The sequence below is a fragment of the Mobula birostris genome, chromosome 24 (assembly GCF_030028105.1).
Source record: "Mobula birostris isolate sMobBir1 chromosome 24, sMobBir1.hap1, whole genome shotgun sequence".
NCBI classification, from domain to species: Eukaryota; Metazoa; Chordata; class Chondrichthyes; order Myliobatiformes; family Myliobatidae; genus Mobula; species Mobula birostris.
The window spans coordinates 37,140,087-37,161,122 of NC_092393.1; the positions used below are offsets into that span (position 1 = coordinate 37,140,087).

At 40.6% G+C, this 21,036-nt stretch overlaps 1 protein-coding gene across 4 annotated transcripts in view; it reads left to right on the forward strand.

The window, feature by feature from the left end:
• Window positions 1–21,036, forward strand: part of ccdc57 (coiled-coil domain containing 57) — a 172,543-nt gene that overhangs the window by 69,971 nt on the left and 81,536 nt on the right. For all 4 annotated transcript variants that reach the window (XM_072242385.1, XM_072242384.1, XM_072242382.1 and 1 more), the window contains exons 7-10: window positions 2,610–2,810; window positions 6,195–6,353; window positions 12,430–12,592; window positions 15,389–15,523. In XM_072242385.1, the coding sequence (XP_072098486.1) occupies window positions 2,610–2,810; window positions 6,195–6,353; window positions 12,430–12,592; window positions 15,389–15,523 (658 nt within the window). The remainder of the gene's footprint in view (window positions 1–2,609; window positions 2,811–6,194; window positions 6,354–12,429; window positions 12,593–15,388; window positions 15,524–21,036) is intronic.

The following is a 21,036-nucleotide window of genomic DNA, read 5'->3' on the forward strand; positions in this document are numbered from 1 at the left end:
CACTTAGAAAAATGGAGGGCTATGCGGTAGGGAAATTCTAGGCAGTTTCTAGAGTAGGTTACGTGGTCGGCACAACATTGTGGGCCGAAGGTTCCTATATTCTATGTTCTAAAACATTAGAGTTTAAAATATCAAGCAATGTCCTTACTCAGTCCTCCCAGAGCAATTGCAGTTATGTACTGCTCGGAAACCATTCTTCTGTAACATTCAGGTCTCCTCCTTTAGACCAGGGATCCCCAACCTTTTTTGCACTGCGGACCGGTTTCATATTGACAATATTCTTGTGGACTGGCTGACCAGGGGGGGTTAGGGTTGCCAACGGACAAGAGTAGCAGTCAAATACGTTGTTTCCCAGAGAGACTACAATGACCATGAAGCCTTGCGTGGGCACCAGTGCGCATGACGTGCCAATTTTTTCCACAAATCGTTTTTGGCGATTTTGTTCAGGGGTGGGGGTGGGGGTGTTAATCACGACCGAAATATAGGTGATAAGTGGCTAATACACTCAATTTCGTTTCTAAAAGGGTTTATCTAATGAATTTAATATTAAACACACAGCGCATATTTTCCTCTCATGAATATAGTGATAAGTCAATTATCAGGGGAGGACAGGGGAGCTTGAAGTAAGTGTTGAATGAACTTCCAGTAGAAATGGTAGAGGCAGGTTCGATATTATCATTTAAAGAAAAATCGGATAGGTATATGGACAGGAAAGGAATGGAGGGTTATGGGCTGAGTGCAGGTCCGTGGGACTAGGTGAGAGAAGCGTTCGGCACTGATTTGCAGGGCAGAGATGGCCTGTTTCCATGCTGTAATTGTTATATGGTTATATAAGTAAGTCAATAGCATCATAACATTTTAAGTAACGTTTGGATATTAAACACACAGCACATATTTTCCCCGTATGAACATATAAAATTATTGCAACACACCAATATTGCTGAATCAGTGGGAGCCCTGGGCTTATTTCCCTGCAACAAGACGGTCCCATCGAAGGATGACGGGAGACAGCGATACTCGAAGGGGGTTCCTTATGTCCAGTCTATTCCGCAATTCGGTTTTTGTTGCATTCAGTGCAGAGATATGTTGGAAATGGAAGCAACGTTTTCAGTGCTTTCCTGGCTATTTCAGGATATTTAGCTTTGATTTTGATCCAGTATGCCAGCAGAGATGTTATGTCAAACATACTTTTCAGCCCGTCGTCATTTGCAAGCTCGAGGAGTTGATCTTCTTCCCGCGCTGACATGGATGACGCGCGGGTAATGACCTCGCATGCGTTCAAGCTCAACAGTGGGCATGACAAGGAATGAGGAAAAGTGCAGCTGGCTCCTATCACCAAATCATATCATTTCCTCGCGGCCCGATAGCGCATGCTTTGTGGCCCGGTACCGATCCGCGGCCCGGTGGTTGGGGACCACTGCTTTAGACCTTAGTTTCACCATTGTTCTAAAAATAAAACCATGCTATGGTGCAACACCATTAGTCATAAAATTAAAAACCAGATGTGCACGTACATTTTTTTCCCAGAGTAGTGGACCAAAAGAAATGAGATGATATTTTTTGAACCAAGCATCAGGTCTTCCACATAAGCCAAGAAGGTTTCTTGTTTGCTTAAGCTTCAAGTTCAAATGCACTTGGTGTTGTAGCAATTAAATGAACAATCTGAAAAGAGCAACCTGAATATAGAATCTCAAACAGTGGGGCTGCTCTTCCAATTCTCACCCCTATCAATACATCCAAGATCCCAACCCCAAACGACTCATCTATTATCACTCATCTGTGAAGCCCACCATCTTGAAGTAGTGGCATGCTTGGTTCTTCTTACTGTACAAATCATAAAACTTGAGAGGAGAATTTTGTATTTTCAGAAGTGAGGCTTAAACAGAACTGCTGGTTTTAGTCATTTGTTTCTGTCTCCAGAGTAATCTCCATGTGCAAGTGTTTACACCTTCTCATGTATACTTTAAAATCAATCAGTGAGGAGAATGATATATGTAATCTGCATCAAGTAAAATCAAGTATATCACGGGATAATGTAACTGAATAGTGTTTCCAGGTTATTTTTCAAACTCTCCTATATTAATTTCCATAATGGATCAATAAGTAAACAACTAGAACTTTTATTTGCATAGAATATTTAACGTAGCAAAAAAATTCAAGAAATACAATTTTGCACTAAACCACAAAAGGACATATTAACAAGGTATTGATATAAGAGATAGCTTTAAAGGAACACTTTAAAGGAGGATAGAAAGCAGATTGAAGTTTAAGATTATGGTAATCACAGTCACGTTCACTATTAATTAAAATAAGAGATGAAACGTGTTGAAACTTGAGAAATGTAGAGATTCATTCAAGAATTTGGAAAAGTTTTTGGAAACGCTAATTTAGCAGCTATTCTCCAAGGCAAAAGACGTCTATAAAGGTGTCTTTTCTGTGATAGTTGTTGGGATGCAGTATTCCAATGATTTTAGGAAAGCTTTGGATTGTGTTTTTCTCGTGCAGAGTTCCTCTTATCACTGGACAAAATGGAAGATATTTTTGATTATTCATAATTGAGTAATTTAATGATTAGTTCATTATATTTAAAAGGTCTCATCTTTCCTTAGACATTCTGAACTTGATCGTCTTGCTCGTGAGAGAGATGCAAAACTTGCTACTACAAAGCAAGCACACACAGAACAGATAAGGGAACTGAACAATAAGATACGTGATTTACATATCAGCTTGGAGACGGTTGAAATGGAGAAACGGCGAATGGAATGGAGCCATATAGATGCCATAAAAGAGAAAGAGGATGTTATTGAGAAGTAAGTTACATCAAGCTGAATCATACTGGGCCAGGCCCCTGCCTTATAGAATTTTACCTGGAATAGCACATCTAGATGCCGCAAATTCCTATCAGTTTCTTCAGATTTATAATGGCACTAATAGTTTTCCATTATTACATTGCAAATTTCTTGCTATTATCTAGGTTTCAGTGGCAGGGCATGCCCAGCTGTGTTTCTCTTTCCCATGATCAATTGGCAGTACAGTCGGCCCTCCTTATCCGTGAGTTCCGCATGCACGAATTCAACCAACCATGAATCAAGAAAACCAGGAAGTGCTCTTCCAGCACTTGCTGTTTGAGCATGTACAGACTGTACAGCCTGTTTTTCTTGTCATTATTCCCTAAACAATGCAGTATAACAACTATTTACATAGAATTCACATTGTATTAAGTATTATAAGTAATCTAGAGATGATTTAAAGTATACGGGAGGATGTGCGTAGGTTATCGTGGATCGGGATAAAAACAACGGAAGTTCTCTTACTAAGTAAGTCGGAACAGGTACATCCGGTATTATTTAGTGTCAGTTAGTCAAGCGTTTGTCTTAGTATATAGTATATATTTTACCTTTCTATGTATATAAAATACTTAAGAAACGTATGTTTCAATGCCCGGCTTGGGAATGGAAGTTCCCGAGTTCGATCCAGTGACAGATCGCTCCCGAGCGTGCTCTCCATCCCTGCCGGATTAATGTGAAGGATCAAAAACCCAAAACCCCAAAACCCAATAATTAAACCACTGTGTTGCTTAGTAATAATTGTAGCTTTAATCAGGCAGGGCCTTTCTCATTTTATCCTTTAAAATTGTTCCGATCATTGACTGACTGTAGCCTAACGCTTTTCCAATGACCGGTGGCGTTTCATCCCTTTCTGATCGCTTTATTATTTCCACTTTATTTTAAATCGCGATGGTGATTATTTTCATGAACAGAAACACTGCGGATTCAGAGCTCCGCCGCCGGGTCCTAATACCCACCACACTGAGACAGGTTAAGTAAAGTCCGGGGTTCCACTGGGTCCTAGATGCAGGAAGATTGGAAGATTGTTCCCGATGTTGGGGAAGTCCAGAACAAGGGGTCACAGTTTGAGGATAAAGGGGAAGCCTTTTAGGACCGAGATTAGGAAAAACTTCTTCACACAGAGAGTGGTGAATCTGTGGAATTCTCTGCCACAGGAAACAGTTGAGGCCAGTTCATTGGCTATATTTAAGAGGGAGTTAGATATGGCCCTTGTGGCTACGGGGATCAGGGGGTATGGAGGGAAGGCTGGGGCGGGGTTCTGAGTTGGATGATCAGCCATGATCATAATAAATGGCGGTGCAGGCTCGAAGGGCCGAATGGCCTACTCCTGCACCTATTTTCTATGTTTCTATGTTTATGTCCTAAATCCACATTTAGATAGGTTGAATAAGGGACTTGAGCATCCGCGTTTCTTTGGTATCCATGAGGGGTCCTGGAGCCAATCCCTCGCGGATAAAGAGGGCCGACTGTACTAAATTGGTTGCTGATTTTGCATTGAAGCTCTATATGCCAGTAAAACTCTTGCAAAAGAATTAAGTGGCAGGCTTTATAGTATGAAATGCAGATTGCAATGTGATATAATGGATCCAGGATAATGTATTTCAAAGCTAAACAAATTGCCAAACCAGGTCCTATAAGCAATCGGGTCAGGAATTGAAAGCTAATTTTTATCAGGTGCAATTGCTGAACAAGTCACTGCTGTTTAAACCTCAGATGTACGCTTGAGTTTGACCTATGAAGGATTGTAATGCCAATTACAATGTGGCTTATATTTCCTAAAACAGTAGAAGTCTATTATTGGATACTCTATTATTAGAAACAACAGTTTAAATTGAGTAGTTGTTCAGGAATGGTTTATTCTACATGCATCTATGTGAAATGCTTGATAAAAATGCTTGTGTTCAATGTGTTAGGCAAAATCTGTGGCAAGAGAAACAGAATTAATATTTAGGCTCAAATTTTCATCATAACCAGGCAGTGAGAAAACCAAATTTATAATGAGGTTTAGGGAGGGCTGGATAGGACAAAGGGAACCTAAAAATCAAAGGAAGAAAGCTGGAAATGGCCAATAGATCAGGAAATGCTTGCAGAAAGGGAATTAATTGAGTAAGTACTACATTTGGATGACTACAGTAGAACCACAAGGCTCATCAATTTTAAATAACCTTTTTTCTCTTAGCATCAGACTCCAGGTGAGCATTTCAATCATTTTATTTCCAGTTTCAGGTTCATCAACAAGTCCAATGTGCATATAACAGCTATTACACGAGTACTAGTTTGTTATTTTTTCACACTGCAAGTGCCCTTATTAATCTTTTAACCAGACAATTTCATAAACATTAAAAGTATTTCAACAACCTGACCTCATCCTATAGAGGGATCCCTCCCCCATTTTCTATTTCTGTGGGAAGGTATATGACTTAATGTAAGATTGCATAAACAATATCATATTTATCTTCTATGTTCCTGGGAGGGGAATCCAGTAGTCCCTGTTGTAAAGTGACAGTAAACAGATGATTATTAGGTGTATAACTTGATACTCTGTGAAGCCAAACTCCCTGATCATTAGAGTGTGTGGAATCCCACCAGTGCATGTTTGTGTTAAGAAGAGATGATAGAAATTCAAAGCAAATCAGTTACAATCCATTTATCTCTAACATCTTGAATCACTTGCGTTTGACACTTTGGGTGTTCATTACTCACAGACCCTTTGCACTTAACTTCATTCTGTCAAAAATAATATTTAAAACCAAAATTAATGACACTTTTTAAAAAAACAACTTTATATTTACGTTCACCTCAACCCTTCCTCTCCCACCTCCTCCCCCGCACACACACGCAGTATGATTATGCAAACTCGGTACAATAGATGTCAGTTTTGGTTGGAAGCTGTTGAGACTAATTTTTCATGTACAAGAAAGTTTTCTGAAGACCTTTGTGGAAATCTGTATTCAGGATCATAATTAAGAGAGCACATTGTAATAAATGTAATAACTGTTTAGATTAGTGAGCAGTTTGCTGAACAACAGAACTGTCCAGTTATTAATAAAACCAGGGCATGCTATCACAGGATGAAATAGAATAGAATGAGCACTCATTAATTTTAATCAAGTTAGGATTCTTCCTCAGTGCACATAATCAATGAAAAGAAAATCAGGACAGAGCAGTATTTTAAAAAAAATCTGTTTAGTGGTATAATTGTTGTTGCCTCTGAAAGAGCACTGTAGAACATTTATTAATGCATCATTATGCATTTCATCTCACAGTGGCTTGAAGATGGCCTAATTGATTTGTTTTGTAACAGGCCTGCGAAATTTTCTGGGTTTTGACTTTTTGTTTTTCTAGGTTGCGTGATGAGTTTTCTACAATGAAAGTCGGGTGGGATGGTCACATTGCACAGATCTCCAAAGAGACCGTTGCTAAGGACATACAAATTAAAACATTACAGGAGCAGGATTCAAAGTTGAGAGCTGAGATGGCAAGGCACAAAGAGGACGTGGAAAAGTAAGCTGCTTTGTGTTTCAGCTGTAAAATGGTACATCTTCCTCACTTGAAGTGAAGGATGCTTAGCTTTTTGAAATGCCTGCAGTTCTAGTTGAAACATTGGAATTAGAATTTCTATTCCATTAAGGACTAATTGGAATATGAAATTAATGTTTCTTTTGTAAAGAATAAACTGATCAAAGTTATCACAATTTTCAAGACAACTTGCATATCACAGTTGGAGATTTTATTTTTAAGAGCTCTGATACTGTTGGTTAATTACCACAGACTTGGAATATGTTGCATCATAAAATTTGGAAAAATATGAACAGCCTTTCTCTTATTTATGGAGTGACAACAATGAAACTGCAATTGGTGAAACAGACATGTAATCTAGAATGATGTGAACACATTATGGGAGACAAACTTTTTTATTTCTCGTGGTTCGTTTTGACATGGAAGTTCAAGTTCAAGTTCAGATTATTGTCATTCAATCGTACACATGTATACTGCCAAACAAAAAGAAGACCAATTCAGCTTATTGAATCTATGCCAGCTTAACGAGCAATCAGTCATTCTCATTTCCCACTTATTTTCTTGTAACATTCCTCACATACACATCAAATCCCCACTCATATACGCCACAGAAAATTTACAGCAGCCAATTAAACTGTTGGAGGGTGTGGGAGGAAGCCAGAGAACTTGACAGAAACCAATACATTCACAGGGAGAATATGTAAGTACCACACAGCCATCATCATAGACTTGGGTCACTGGAGCTATGAGGTAGTGGTAATACCTGCTGCATTGGTATGAGCATTCTGCTACATATCTATCATGGCTGTATTTATACTCTGCATGACAACTGTGTAGCCTGGGTGTACATGGTAATAATGAGATTTTTTTTATGAACAGTTTAATAATAAAACAGTAAATCTAGGTAGCAAGGAATTGCAGTCAGTTGGAACATTGTAGGGAAAATTTGGGAACATTAGATCAGACCCCCAATCAGTTAAGTTAGATGACCTCTCCTCCTCCACTCTCACCCTGAACACTGGTGTGCCTCAAGGCTGTGTGCTGAGCCCTCTTCTGTACTCCCTTTTCACCAATGACTGCGTTCTCTAACTCCATAATCAAGTTCGCAGATGACGCCATGGTGGTTGGCCTGATCAGAGGGGATGACGAGACAGCCTACAGGGACGAGGTCCAGCATCTGGCTGCGTGGTGTGCCGACGACAACCTGGCCCTTAACACCCAGAAGACCAAGGAGATCATTGTGGACTTCAGGCATGCTAGGAGCCACGCTCACGTTCCCATCTACATCAATGGAGCTGTAGTGGAGCGTGTATCAAGCTTCAAATTCCTTGGTGTCCACATTTCCGAGGATCGCACCTGGTCCCTGAACTCCTCCATCCTGATCGAAAAGACACAACAACACCTTTATTCCCTGCGGAGCATCAAGGAAGCTCACCTCTGTCCCAGGATACTGACGGACTTTTACCCTGTACCATTGAGAGCATATTCACCAACTGCATCTCAGTGTGGTATGGCAGTTGTCCCATATCGGACCGCAAAGCACTCCAGCGTGTGCTGAAAACTGCCCAGCAGATTATTGGCACCCAATTGCCCAGCTACCATAAATGCTGCCTGGGTAGAGTGAAAAGCATTATCAAGGATGCATCTCACCCTAACCATGGAATTTTTGCTCTCCTCCCATCTAGTAGGCACTACAGGAGCCTCATTTTCCCAGTAACGTACACACACAATGCTGGAGAAAATCAGCAGGCCAGGCGGCATCCATGTTTCAGGCCAAGACCCTTCATCAAGACTGAAGAAAAAAAGATGAAGAGTCAGGATAAGAAGGTGGGGGGAGGGGAGGAAAGAAACACAAGGTGATAGGTTAAACCAGGAGGGGTGAAGTAAAGAGCTGGGAAGTTGATTGGTGAAAGAGATACTGGACTGGAGAAGGGGGAATCTGCTGGGAGAGGACAGAAGGCCATGAAAGTTAAAGAAAAGGGGGAGGAGCACCACAGGGAGGTGATAGGCAGGTAAGGAGATAAGGTGAGAGAGGGAAATGGGAATGGGGAATGTGGCGGGGGGGGGAGGTCAAGCATAACCAGAAGTTTGAGAAATCGATATTCCTGCCATCAGATTGGAGGCTTCCCAGACTGAATATCATTTTCGGAGCACATTGAGCGAGAAACTACATTTTTTTAAAGGCCTTAAAAAATAAGTGAGCCTTTTTTAGAAGTAAAGAAGTGAGCTTTATTTCAGAAGTTGGCGCCACAGTACCGTGGTGTGACACTATTACAAGCTCGGGATGTTCTGGAGTTCGAAGTTCAAGTCTGGCGCCGCTCCGCAAAGAGTCTCTGTATGTCTTCCTTGTGGAATGTGTGGGTTTTCCTCAGGTGCTCCGGTTTCCTCCCCTAGTCCAAAGACGTACTGGGTAGGTCAATTATTCGTTGTAAATTGTCACATGATTACATTAGGGTTAATCAGGATTGGGGGTTTGCAGGGTCAATGTGGCTCGAAGGGATGGAAGGGTCTACATCATGCTCTGTCGCTAAATAAAGAATGTGATGTTAATCGTTACGTAATTCAAGTTTCATGGCAGCGAGCATATTTCTGTAAACCCATTATAGCTGAGCCAACATTCGTCAGCAGGGTAACTCCAACCCACCACGCATCCCCACACCTTCCAGCTTTGTTTAAAGGATAATTAAACATTTGCAGATTTGTTTCTTCATTTCATAGTCATAGAGCCATTAATGGATTGAAGAACACCCTTTCACCTACCATATCCATGTTGTTTATTAAGTTCTTATCTTTTAATGCCAAACTTTTTATTGCCAAAGGTTTCTCCTAACTTTTGCTGTGATTCCACATGCATTTAGTGTCTTTTGCATTTTTATATTCAAATTGCAGAACTCTACAAGGAGGGATGTGGCAGGTATTGAAGAAACGTTGGCTTACTTCAAGACCTCCCCACAAACCGGTTGTTCTCCGACAGAGATAATAGTAGAAGGGTGGAAGAGGAGGGAAATCTGTCAGGAAAACAACTGTTTCAGATATTCACTGTTATAAGTATTTCCCATGAAATTCAGTTTCATTTTACAAGAGCTAACTGTCAGTTATAGCTCTTAAAAAGCTATTATTTCCCTTATTTCCCTTTATAAAGCCTCAGCATTACACCCTTGCTTTTATATTCTAGTCCTTTCTAGTCCTCTGAAAATTAATGGTAACATCGCATTTGCCTTCCTTCCTACTGACTCAACCTGCAAGTTTACTTTTAGGCAGCGGTCCCCAACCACCGGGCCGCGGAACGAAAATGGGCCATAAAGCATGTGCTGCCGGGCCGCGAGGAAATGATATGAGTCAGCTGCACCTTTCCTCATTCCTTGTCACGCACTATTGAACTTGAACATAGGGTAGCCAACTGTCCTGTGTTTGCCGGGACATCCTGTATATTGGGCTAAATCGGTGGGTCCCATACGGGACCGCCCTTGTCCCATATTTCTCCTGCTAAGGTTTTGCGTTCCTATGAAACCTTTCGTGCCGAAATGGTGTAAAGCGAAGAAGCAATTACCATTAATTTATATGGGAAAAATTTTTGAGCGTTCCCAGACCCAAAAAATAACCTCGCAAACATGAGGAAATCTGCAGATGCTGGAATTTAAAGCAACTTTCACCCTGCCCTCAAGTTTACCTGGTCCATTTCTGACACCTCCCTCCCCTTTCTAGATCTTTCTGTTTCTATCTCTGGAGACAGCTTATCTATTGATGTCTACTATAAGCCTACTGACTCTCACAGCTATCTGGACTATTCCTCTTCTCACCCTGCCTCTTGCAAAAATGCCATCCCCTTCTCGCAATTCCTCCGTCTCCGCTGCATCTGCTCTCAGGATGAGACTTTTCATTCCAGGACGAGGGAGATGTCTTCCTTTTTTAAAGAAAGGGGCTTCCCTTCCTCCACCATCAGCTCTGCTCTCAAATGCATCTCCCTCATTTCACGCACATCTGCTGTCACTCCATCCTCCCACCACCCCAGTAGGAATAGGGTTCCCCTTGTCCTCACCTACCACCCCACCAGCCTCCGGGTCCAACATATAATTCTCCGTAACTTCCGCCACCTCCAACGGGATCCCACCACTAAGCACATCTTTCCTTCCCCTCCTTTCTCTGCTTTCCGCAGGGATCGCTCCCTACGCGACTCCCTTGTCCATTCGTCCCCCCCCATCCCTTCCCACCGATCTCCCTCCTGGCACTTATCCTTGTAAGCAGAACAAGTGCTACCCATGCCCTTACACTTCCTCCCTCACCACCATTTAGGGCCCCAGACAGTCCTTCCAGGTGAGGTGTCACTTCACCTGTGAGTTGACTGGGGAGATATACTGCGTCAGATGCTCCCACTGTGGCCTTCTATATATTGGCGACACCCGACGCAGACTGGGAGATCGTTTTGCTGAACACCTATGCTCTGTCTGCCAGAGAAAGCAGGATCTCCCAGTGGCCACACATTTTAATTCCATGTCCCATTCCCATTCTGATATGTCTATCCACGGCCTCCTGTACTGTAAAGATGAAGCCACACTCAGGTTGGAGGAACAACACCTTATATTCTGTCTGGGTAGCCTCCAACCTGATTGCATGAACATTGACTTCTCAAACTTCCGCTAATGCCCCCCCTCCCCCTCGTACCTGATCTGTTATTTATCTATTTGCACACATTCTTTTTCTGTCTCTCCTTTTTCTCCCTCTGTCCCTCTCACTATACCCCTTGCCCATCCTCTGGGCTCCCCACCCTTTCTTTCTCCCTAGGTCTCCTGTCCCATGATCCTCTCATATCCCTTTTGCCAATCAACTGTCCAGCTTTTGGGTCCATCCCTCCCCCTCCTGTTTTCTCCTATCATTTCGGATCTCCCCCTCCCCCTCCCACTTTCAAATCTCTTACTAGCTCTTCTTTCAGTTAGTCCTGACGAAGGGCCTCGGCCCGAAATGTCGACTGTACCTCTTCCTATCGATGCTGCCTGGCCTGCTGCGTTCACCAGCAACTTTTATGTGTGTTGCAAAAAATAACCTACCAAATCATGCCAAATAATGCACAAAACCTAAAATAACACTAACATATAGTAAAAGCAGGAATGATATGATAAATACACAGCCTATATAAAGTAGAAATAATGTATGTACAGTGTAGTCGGGAAGATTAAGCCAAAACCGATATGTGGGGAAAAAAAATTGGCACGGACGCACATGCACATGTCACATGTACACGTCACGCATGCGCACACAGGTGCCTGCGCAAGGCTTCATGGTCATGGTAGTCTTTCTCGGGGTAAACAGAAGTGTCCCGTATTTGACTGCTACTTTTGTCCCTTATTTGGGAGTGAGAAAGTTGGTAACCCGAACTGTAAAAGACATGTTGAAGTGAGCTTAACCCTACTTGAACCCCCACCCCCCAAGGTTGGCTGGTCCGCAAGAATATTGTCAATATTAAACCGGTCCGCGGTGCAAAAAAGGTTGGGGACCCCTGCTGTTAGGGACTCTCGCATGAGAACTCCCAAGTCCCTTTGCACCTCCGATTTCCGAATTTGTTCCCCATGTAGAAAATAGTCTATGTCTTTATTCATTCTACCAATGTACACGACCATACACTTGACTACACTGCATTCCATCTTCCACTTCTTTGCCCATTCTCTTAATCAGCCCTAGTTCTTCTGCAGAGTAAGGGCTGGTTAGGATGAGTTGGAAAATTGATAAGGGCAAAGTAGTAGACGTGTTTTTACATTGACATGATTGTGCGTGTTCAGCTGTCCAGAACATTTAAATGTGGGCGAGGCATGTTGACAAACTGGACACAACACTGTCTGGCTGAAAGCAGGTACAGGGTAATGGTGGATGGGTGTTTTTCTGACTGAAACAGGTAACAAGTAGTGCAGTGAAAGGATCAGCACTGAGACCTTTGCTCTTGGTAAGATATTTAAATAACTTGGATGAGAATGTAAGAGGTATGATTAGTAAATTTGCACACAACTTGAAAATTGGTGGAGTCATAGATAACAAAGAAGGTTGATATCCTGCTTCTGTTCTTATTTAGATATAAACATCAGCTTGTCCAAGCAGTAGAAAGGGAGAGGGGTCTAGAGCAAATGAAAGTACAGGCAGAGCTGGACTGGCAACAACGCTGTGAGGAAATAGAAAGAAGACAGTACCTAAAATCAGAAGAACTTATTCAAAGCCTGAGTCAGGCCCGAGACCAGGTAAGACAAAGAAAATGAAATTCAGTACTTTTTCACTTCATACCTCCTTTTCATTTGAAGTATTTGAACCAGTTCCACGTTATTTTAGGATATATGTATTTTTAAGTGTCAACTGTAATCTGTTGTTCATCAATTCGTAAATATTTCAAGAAAAACTAAGATGAAAGGGAAGAATATTCTTCTGGTGGAATAATGGTCAGCACGCAGAGAGAACAGTGGAGGCCAAGTGGACAACAAAGAAATTCTGGGGGGAAGGGGTTTGGTTGTATGTTGATTGAGAATTGAAGAAGGACTGGGTTTGAAAGGGAACTACAGAATTTCACTAAGGTAGTAAAATAAGCAATTCAGTTCTCACTATTATTCTCAAGAAGTTATTTCTTTCTATATTTTGACAAATATTTTTGGAAATAAATGTTAGTATTTTGTTGTCATAGGTGATATTTTGGAAGTTTTGTAGATTTAATTTTCATGATTTTACTCTCCTCCTCTCCCTTGCTGATAACCCTGGATATAAAGACTACTCTGATTGTCTATTCATATTTCACTGGTGACTGTTGTCAAATGATTTAATGGGAAGCATCACACTTGACCCAGTGTTTATAATTTTCAGACTGTGTTATTGTACACCATCTTGTACATCCAGAAACTTGACCACTAACTCAGCCTCTGCTCTGGTAGAAATTAATTAATTCTACATAAACTGGAGATTAAACATGAGATCTCTCCATTTGCTATGGCTCAACCAATCACTGAATACACTCATTCACTTAATAAAGGATCAAGCAAGTATCTCTAAATGCCTAGGAATTCATTGAGGGTGGTAGAGCTAAATATGCTTGTTGTGTCAGAGTATTGAACTCTGAAATACATTGCAATAATGTACAATCTGCATTTGTCTCAATAATTGTTTTTAAATTCTGATAGGCTTTCATTATTTTCTCTCCTGCACTGAGTGAATTATTGCCACTTTTACATCTAATCATCCAACTCACACTATCCTTGCTTAAAGAAAGTAAGAAAATATGGTTAGACTGACATCTTGGAAATGTTAGTGTGTGTCCTCCCACAAAAGGCTCAGATGATGAGGCTATATTTGTTTGGCAAATGGCAATTTACCCAAAAGTGTGTCTTATCAGTTCCTCTGTCAACAGGAGAAAGTATTGGGCCCTGTAGCGCACCAAGGTGCATTGTTTTGTCACAGTCTCTATATTGTGAATTTGTTAGCAAGATATAGATTTTTTTAGATGTAGAACATGCGAAGAATGATACCGACTTTGCTGTATAGCTACAAGATCTCTGTGCCTCATAATCAAATTCCAAGTCTCATTCTCAAAAGTCTTGTGTATTGTGTACTGTTAAGGAAACAAAGAAAGCAGAGGGAATTAGAGGCAGATCTGTAATTAGCTTTCAAGTTATGGTCCCACTGTAGGGATGGGGGGAGGGTATTTGAGACTGAAGTTTTGTTCTTAAACCAGGGTATTGTGATTTATTGCAGTGTAGTAATGTTGTGTTGAGAGGCTTTGAATTTAATGTGCTTTATTGGAATATTGCCATTTACAGAGAATTCAACTAAACTTGGTAATGTTTTCAAGCTAGTACCCTGCTATTTTTGGCAAAAATGTTGTTACTTAAATGGACATTGCATGATTCTCTTTGTATTTAAGGAGCAGGTCACAAGGACTGATTGGCAAGGAAAATTTCAGAAGCCAGCTCTGTAATATATATGTCAGTATTAGGCTGACAGTAATATCAAAGCAAATTACTGTGGATGATGAAAATCTGAATTATGAACACAAAATCTGAGAACTACTCAACAGATCATGTACAATCTATGGAAGGAGACATGGAGTTAATGTTAATTATTAAATTTTTGGCATGGGGTAAAGTTAGAGATAAACATGTTTTGCATTGAAGAGGTTGGGCAAAAGGAGAAGATAACTATAAGGAAGACTGCAAGAGGAAGATAGTAAGAATTAATGACAAAAGACATAATGGTACAAGAAGTATCAGAATCAAGTTTATTATCACCGGCATGTGACATGAAATTTGTTAACTTAGCAGCAGCAGATCAATGCAATACGTAATCTAGCAGAGAAAAAAATAATAATAAATAAACAAGTAAATCAATTACGCATATTGAATAGATTTTTAAAATGTGCAAAACAGAAATACTGTATATTTTTTAAAAAGTGCGGTAGTGTCCGAAGATTCAATGTCCATTTAGGAATCAGATGGCAGAGGGGAAGAAGCTGTTCCTGAATCGCTGAGTGTGTGCCTTCAGGCTTCTGTACCACCTACCTGATGGTACCAGTGAGAAAAGGGCATGTCCTGGGTGCTGGAGGTCCTTAATAATGGAAGCTGCCTTTCTGAGACACCGCTCCATAAAGATGTCCTGGGTACTTTGCAGGCCAGTACCCAAGATGGAGCTGACTAGATTTACAACCTTCTGCGGCTTCCTTTGGTCCTGTGCAGTGGTCCCTCCATACCAGACAGTGCTGCAGCCTGTCAGAATGCTCTCCACGGTACAACTATAGAAGTTTTTGAGTGTATTTGTTGACATGCCAAATCTCTTCAAACTCCTAATAAAGTATAGCCGCTCTCTTGCCTTCTTTGCTTAAAGCTGGTAATGGGATATTAACAAATAATCCTGTGAAAATTACAAGCAAAATATATAGTAAATCTACCAAATGAAAGTATTTTCAAAAACAATCAAAACTAAATGTTAAACACAACAAAGTCTGCCGATGCTGGAAATCCAAATCCAAAGTGATTGTGTGGCTATATGATTTTCTGCAGGTTACAGCAGAACTACAAGAAAAAGAGCGCAAATTACAGGAGGTGGAGACATTGGTCCATGCTTTGACCTTAGAAAGAGACCAAGCAATAGCTGCACTGCAGAAGCATGGTGTTTTTCCAGAACGGGATTCTCAGGTAAAATTGTTTATATTTGATGTAATCTAGTACCAGAGATTTATTTTACTTAGTTATTGAGATGCAGCACGGAATAGGCCCTTCTCGCCTGTGGAGTCACACCGACCAGCAATCCCCCAATTTAATCCTGGTATATTCATGGGACAATTTACAATGACCAATTAACCTACCAAACAGTACATCTTTGGACTGTGAAAGAAACTAGAACAACCTGAGAAAACTCATGATTATAGGGAGAACGTAAAACTCCTCACAGGCAGCAGATAGTTCCCCACTTTTATGTGCTCTTCATTTTGATTCACTATTAAATCTGACCACACTGCTTGGCCTCCCATCTATTCCAATGAAGTTCACTGTAGTTCAAGCAACAGACTGCAATTTTACTGTGCACATTCACTTCAACACTCAACAATAAATTAAACACTTGCAAACAATCAGGTGTTCCAACACTTTATTCTGCCCTACTTCTGCCATTCAGACTATTTTTCTCCTCTTATGATAGTTTAGATTTAATTTGACTTCTTTTTGCATCTCCTCCAGGCATATCTTTACCAATCTCTTTCAGCTGGCACCATAACCAGCCATGTCATTCTATTTCATCTGAATTCTTAGTATCTATATTTTTCTTCAAGCCCTTACCAACTTTCATTGCAAGCTAAAATTTGCATTGCTTTGAACTTTCTCCAAATCTGGTAAAAGTTCAGCAACCAGAGAAGTTAATTCTGCTTTTCTTTCCATTGATGCTGTCTGATTTGCAAGATATTTCCAGAGTTTTCTGTATTTATTTTACATTTCTGGTCTCTGTAATATTTTACATTTGAATGTTGCATCAGAATTGGGATTGCGGGGAGATTCATTTGAAATAGGAATTGATGGAGGAATATAGATTTAGGGATATCAAGAAAAAGGGGTGGAAACCCTGGGACTAAATAATAATTCAGAATTTCTGTGAAAGTATGCGGGGATAAAGGAAGAGATTAAATGTCAAAGAAGTGATAGTGCAAGTTAACAAAAGCCTAGAACAGCTGAACATCAAAACAGTCATAAGAAATTATAAAAAAACTTACTCTGGGAAAGACATTAAGTACACCCTGGGGAAAGATGCCAATCAGGACTAAAATAGGTAGACTGGTCTAACAGGTTCAGGGTGTGTAAGTCATGGAGCAGGTGCTAAAGTGATTTGTTTTTAGTTTCTGTAACTGATATGATAAATATAGACAGATACAGTGAAAAGTTAAAATATTGATGGGGTGCAACCGGATAGGGGGAAAACAGTGATAAATCGGGAGCAGACAGAGGTGATTGACTTAATTTAGCATTGTTCTTGGTTTCTTTATTTTAACATGCATGCTCTGTAGTGTGACAGAGAAACTGTGAGGAAATGCTATCAGGACATTGTGTCTCAATACAGATTCAATTGATCTCTCTATTCATTAGATATCACTTGGTAGAAATGTTTATATGCACTCTTTCTCTGACTATAGACCAACTTGACTACAAAAATTTGAATTATTGAATCATTTGAATAAAGTCGTATGTCTGTGATAACTCAGCACATGAGAAGAAAAAAGAATAACATGAATGAAGCTTTGAACTGACAAGATCAAACTTTATGTTGAAATTCGAACAAATTCAGATGTGAGGCACCTTGTCACATAGTGCATCTATGCAGGAATTAAAGATCACAAGTATTTTTGCAGCTTGGACAACCTACCAGGATAGTTCAGGGTAGGTGTAAATCTTGTAAATTGCCAAGATGGCCAACGTATTTCAAAAAGAAGTGAGAATTAGTAAGGGAAGACATGCATTCCAAAACAAATAAATAAAATAAAGACACAGAAAACCAAGTACAGCATTTTGTTTTCTCTCTGTTGAATGCTGGGCCTTCTTGTCCCTGTACTTTTAAGCATATAGGATGACAGTACCCTCTGGTGGAGTGATTTACCTAAAACTATTGAGTTTGGATATAGACCGAAACACTCCTCCAATAATTTTATCCACCTCGTGGCAAATTCAGAATGTACAAGGGTGGAAGTGTTTAATACAAGCAGGCATTATTCCCTGGCAGTTTAAATGAAAATCATCTTCTGATACGCCTGTGAATGACTCCTAGCAAAATCTTAAATCATAAAATCATAGACTTATACATCACAGAAACAGGACCTTTGAGCCAAGATGTTAGTTGCATTAGCTTGTATTTAGCCTGTATACCTCTAAGGCTTTTCTATCTTGCTGCCTGCAAATCAAATTTAAATATATAAGTGACACCACTGGCTTCCCTGCAATCTCTGCAACCTTCCTGAAAATATTCTAAACTTTTGCAAATAATAAAAAATGTTAAAATGCTGGAATGAATTTCCAGTATCTGCAGATTTTGTTGTGTTTATAATAAAAACGTTGCTGGGTATAGGAAGAGAGATGCAAAAAAATTACTAAGACTCTCTAATAGTGTTTACTTCAAACTTTGCCACTAAAAGATATTTGAAGAATGTCTGGGGATTTTACTAAACTAATTCTTTCTCTGCAGCAGTTGTTAAGCAGCTTTCTTCAGCCATAAATATTAGAATAACTATAACCTTTTCTATTAGAAATTTGATTACATCTGCATTTTAAAGTGCATGAACTGTAAGTCAAGTTGGATAAGTCACCGGGACCAGACGGGATGTACCCCAGGCAACTGGTGGAGGCGAGAGTGGACATTGCTGAGCCTCTGGCAATGATCTTTGTATCATCAATGAGGATGGGAGAGGGTCCGGAGGATTGGATGGTTGTGGATGTTGTTCCATTATTCAAGAAAGGGAGTAGAGATAGCCCAGGAAATTATAGACCTCTGAGTCTTACCTCAGTGGTTGGTAAGTTGATGAAGATCCTGAGAGGCAGGATTTATGAACATTTGGAGAGGCATAATATGATTAAGAATAGTCAGCATGGCTTTATGAGACTGATTGAATTTTTTGAGGATGTGACTAAACACATTGATGAAGGTAGAGCAGTAGATGTAGTGTATATGGATTTAGCAAGGCATTTGACAAGGTACCCCATGCAAGGCTTATTGAGAAAGTAAGGAGGCATGGGATCCAAGGGGACATCGCTTTGTGGATCCAGAACTGGTATGCTCACATAAGGCAAAGAGTGGCTGTAGACGGGTCATATTCTGCATGGAGTTCGGTCACCAGTTGTGTGCCTCAGGGATCTGTTCTGGGACCCCCACTCTTCGTGACTTTTGTAAATGACCTGGATGAAGAAGTGGAGGGATGGGTTAGTAAATTTGCTGATGACACAAAGGTTGGGTGTGTTGTGGATAGTGTGGGGGGCTGTCAGAGGTTACAGCGGGACATTAATAGGATGCAAAACTGGACTGAGAAGTGGCAGATGGAGTTCAACCCAGATAAGTGTGAAGTGGTTCATTTTGGTAGGTCAAATATGATGACAGAATGTAGTATTAATGGTAAGACTCTTGGCAGTGTAGAGGATCAGAGGAATCTTGGGGTCCGAGTCCATAGATCACTCAATGCAGCTGCGCAGGTTGACTCTGTGGTTAAGAAAGCATACGGTACATTGGCCTTCATCAATCGTGGGATTGAGTTTAGGAGCCGAGAGGTAATGTTGCAGCTGTATAGGAACCTGGTCAGACCCCACTTGGAGTACTGTACTCAGTTTTGGTCACCACACTACAGGAAGGGTGTGGAAACCGTAGAAAGGGTGCAGATGAGATTTACAAGGATGTTGCCTGGATTGGGGAGTATGCCTTATGAGAGCAGGTTGAATGAACTCGGCTTTTTTTCTTTGGAGCGAGTAAGGATGAGAGGTCATCTGATAGAGGTGTATTGGATGATGAAAGGCATTGATCGTGTGGATAGTCAGAGGCTTTTTCCCAGGGCTGAAATAGCTTGCATGAGAGGGCACAGTCTTAAGGTGCTTGGAAGTAGGTACAGAGCAGATGTCAGGGGTAAGTTTTTTATGCAGAGAGTGGTGAGTTCGTGGAATGGGCTGCCGTCCATGGTGATGGGGATGGATACAATAGGGTCTTTTAAGAGACTCCTGGGCAGGTACATGGAGGTCAGAAAAATAGAGGGCTATGGGTAACCGTAGGTAATCTCTAAGGTAAGGACATGTTCAGCACAGCTTTATGGGCCGAAGGGCCTGTATTGTGCTGTAGGTTCTCTATGTTTCTATAATGTGCAGAGCCAGCACAGTAGTGTAGGGGTGGCTTGGTAGCGTGAGGAGAAGCTCAGTAACGTAGGGATTAGTGCAATACTTTTACAGTGCCAACAATCAGGATTCAATTCCTGCCACTGTCTGTAAGGAGTTTGTATATTCTCCCCGTGACTGCAAGGGTTTCCTCCAGGTGCTCTGGTTTCTTCCCAAGGTCCAAAGATGTGTGCATTAGTAAGAGTTAGTTAGTTCTGGGCATTATATGTTGGCTCTGGAGGGATATCGGCACTTGCGGGCTGCTCCCAGTGCATATTCAGACTGTTGGTCGTTGATGCAAACAATACGTTTCACTGTTTGTTTCAATGTAGATGTGACAAATAAAGTTCATCTTTAAATCTTTAGTCCTTAGCTTATCAGTCATCTTGAAGTCATCTGCTATCAGAAGCTTGGCAATTACCATGACATTTGAAGTCACTGCAACATTATTTTCTATGCCCTGTGGTTTCAAGCAATGTCCATAATAGCTGCATTTATAATCAGTTTTCAATACTACATGAAGCAAATAACCTCCTGTCAGAGTAGTCATGACCTGCATTCTTACAGTCTCTTGTGTTTGCTCAATTTATTTAATTTACCCTTTATATAGGCAGATGCTGTTAACAAGACTTACATAAAATACACTCACCATTTTGAGAATACTGCTTTCTTGCTAAACAGGAGTATAATTTTGTCAATGCACAGCTGGTAGATACAAAGCATGTAGTGCTTGTGAGTGAACAGTATTCAGACAGCTGCTGTTATTCTTTTGTTTTAAGATGGTCATATATGTCAAGGCTATTCATAAGTCAAAAGCACATTCCTGGATAGCTGATTAATGACTAAAACTGTCTACTACCTCAGTGTCTGATGACATGGTAATCTGCTGGTCCCTTAAGTGCTCCCATGTTAATGTGCTCCTAAAGCTACTCCAGCCATAAGTAATGTAATGATGTTAGTATAGAAGGTTATTTACTCATGTTCAGGACTGAGACTTCTTGTATGATTCAGATGCAAGTACTGATTCATCACTCAATGACTATGACTGAAACAGTATACAAGACAAGCTATTCACTGTGTCTTGGTATATGTGACAATAATAAACCAATTCTTATTCCAAAGTAGTGCATGACAAAACTCAGATGACCTTGTGCAGTTAATAATGAAGCATGCTGACATACATAAAGGCCATTTGCAATATCAGTGAAAAACTCAAGGCAAGCCAGTTTCTAGCTGAAGATAAGCCATTCAAGTACTTACAACAGCTTGAGAGGAAGTTAGTTTATCAGACACCTTTTTAAATGCAACCAGATGACTGATGA